Raw genomic sequence first — 2,303 nt, 5'->3', positions numbered from 1 at the left:
AGACACAGGTGAGACTGGTGCAGAGACTCAGGGACGTGACAGACACAGGTGAGACTGGTGCAGAGACGTGACAGACACAGGTGACACTGGTGCAGAGACTCAGGGACGTGACAGACACAGGTGACACTGGTGCAGAGACGTGACAGACACAGGTGAGACTGGTGCAGAGACGTGACAGACACAGATGAGACTGGTGCAGAGACTCAGGGACAGGACAGACACAGAAACGATGTGGAGAATCTGAGTCACCTGTCAATCAGCACCTGTAGAGTTATCTGCTTGAATCTGAGATCAGAGGTCAAGGAACAGCCTGGACTCATGGTATATTTACTGGAACCCAACATTACATGGCTGTGACACCTTCAAGGATACTGAGTGTGTGTGAGTGGCATTCCCACACTGCTGTCCCTGACAGCGTTCAGCACTCGCAGCTCCCTGCAGGTCATCACAAAGTGACTGGGACTGAAGTCTGTCAGAAAACACTTCCCGAAGGACGCCGCCTGGTGGACGACACGTCACATTACACTGAGCCATTGTTAGGCCACCTGTTACCAAAGAGCTCAGTAACTCACCCTCATCAGAGCCTTCTGGGTATCAGGATCATACTCGTGCCCTGCAGCCTCCACACACTGTCGGACGGCGTCTCCCAGCACATTCTGCTCCTTTATCTCCCTCAGGTACTCATCAGCCTTCTGACTGGACTTCTACAGAAACAGGAAACCAGACGTCAGACCTGTGAACACCTGGAGCACTGAACCCACAGCAGCCGAGGCGTACCTCGTACTCTCGGTGGGCCTCCAGCAGAAGGGCTCCTGGAGCCATAGAGGCAATCTTGAAGATGTCCTGACAGACCAGAGGAACCTCCTGCAGCAGCTCTTGATGAGTTGAGCTGATGATCCGAGCTCCATCGAGTTCCCCCACTAACACAGACTGCTCCTCAATGGGGAATCTAAGGGCAGTGTCAAGGTGCCAACTTTTTTATTTTTATTATTATTTTTTTTTTTAAGTCAGCAAAACAGAGTTACAACTTCAAAAGCAGAAATATGTCTGATCATTCAGTCCTTTTTTAATCTTATTTATATGAACAAAGTATATATTAACTAAGAACAGTAAGGGAGAGAAAGAAAAACTACAAATAAATAAAATAAAAACACTTGTGCATACAAGTATATACACACTGGTGGAGAGAAAAACAAAACAGGACACACACACTAAAAAAGCACAAACAGGCTAATTAACAACACCTCTGAAACTTTCCATATCTAACCCATTTACCACACAAGTGGATAAAACTACTTCTCTGAAGATGGATGGAAAATGTAACTGCTTCCATTATATATATATATATATGTCATTTACAAGATCTATCCAGTCTGAAATCGTAGGAGGCCCTGGGAGAAGCCAACATCTTGTAATGCTTTTTTGCAGGCTAAGGTAAAAATTGCAAATATATACTTCACAAGTCCCAAAAAACAAAGACCAGAACTGCATGGGTATTTTATTACTCAGTATAGTAGACATTACCGTGTGGACCTATTCTCAAAAAGGTTTTATTTTTGAGCATTCCCAAAAAACATGCCAATGGTCCGCCCCCCGAACACCACACAGCCTCCAACAGTTAGCACTATTTTGATCATAATGTGCTTTTTGCTTCGGTGTTATAAAAAAAAAAAAAAAAAAAAATCTGACATTTCCAATTAAACACACCCCATGTCAGGGAGTTTGTACATGTCCACTGAGAGACACAAATGTTTAACCATTCATCCACAGTCAGCAATATATTGCTTTCTTTTTCCCATTTTATTTTAATATAATCAGTAGAGTGGGCATTTTTCTTTAAAAAGCCTTTGTATATTCTGAAAATAGCTCCTTTTACATTAGCATTTTTGAAAGCAGTTAAAATTGTTTTTAATAATAATAATGCATTTTATTTGTAGCGCCTTTCAAGACACCCAAGGACACTTTACAATATAAAGACAATTAGAATAAAACAAGGTGGCTATAAAATCTAGAAGAATAACAACAGGAAAAGTTACAGGGAAAAGGCTAGCTTAAACAGATGAGTCTTGAGTTGTGATTTGAAAGTCGAGAGATTGTCAATGTTACGTAAGTCAGGTGGAAGAGCATTCCAGAGTTGTGGAGCAGAGTGGGAGAATGCTCTGTTACCCATGGTACTGAGGCGGACAGGAGGAATGTTGAGGTGGATGGAGGACGATGAACAAAGGGAGCGTGAATGGGTGGTGATGTGCACGAGATCAGACAGATAGGAAGGAGCGAGGTTGTGGATAGCCTTGAATGTATAC

At 42.9% G+C, this 2,303-nt stretch overlaps 1 protein-coding gene and 1 long non-coding RNA gene across 2 annotated transcripts in view; one reads left to right on the top strand and one right to left on the bottom strand.

Moving 5' to 3' along the window:
* LOC119616814 overlaps nt 1-256 on the top strand; it is a 1,277-nt gene extending 1,021 nt beyond the window's left edge. Inside the window, exon 2 of the long non-coding RNA XR_005232867.1 lies at nt 9-256. This is a non-coding gene — a long non-coding RNA (uncharacterized LOC119616814). The remainder of the gene's footprint in view (nt 1-8) is intronic.
* Nucleotides 1-2,303, bottom strand: part of vps16 (vacuolar protein sorting 16 homolog) — a 22,281-nt gene that overhangs the window by 5,092 nt on the left and 14,886 nt on the right. Inside the window, exons 10-13 of the mRNA XM_017440933.3 lie at nt 778-949; nt 573-704; nt 373-500; nt 250-285 (exon numbers count right to left, since the gene is read on the bottom strand). Of these exons, the coding sequence (XP_017296422.1) occupies nt 250-285; nt 373-500; nt 573-704; nt 778-949 (468 nt within the window). The remainder of the gene's footprint in view (nt 1-249; nt 286-372; nt 501-572; nt 705-777; nt 950-2,303) is intronic.

This window comes from Kryptolebias marmoratus, unplaced genomic scaffold (assembly GCF_001649575.2).
Source record: "Kryptolebias marmoratus isolate JLee-2015 unplaced genomic scaffold, ASM164957v2 Scaffold29, whole genome shotgun sequence".
Classification (NCBI taxonomy): domain Eukaryota; kingdom Metazoa; phylum Chordata; class Actinopteri; order Cyprinodontiformes; family Rivulidae; genus Kryptolebias; species Kryptolebias marmoratus.
The sequence above is the reverse complement of the archived record's forward strand: the minus strand, read 5'-3'. Positions and strand labels throughout refer to the sequence as shown.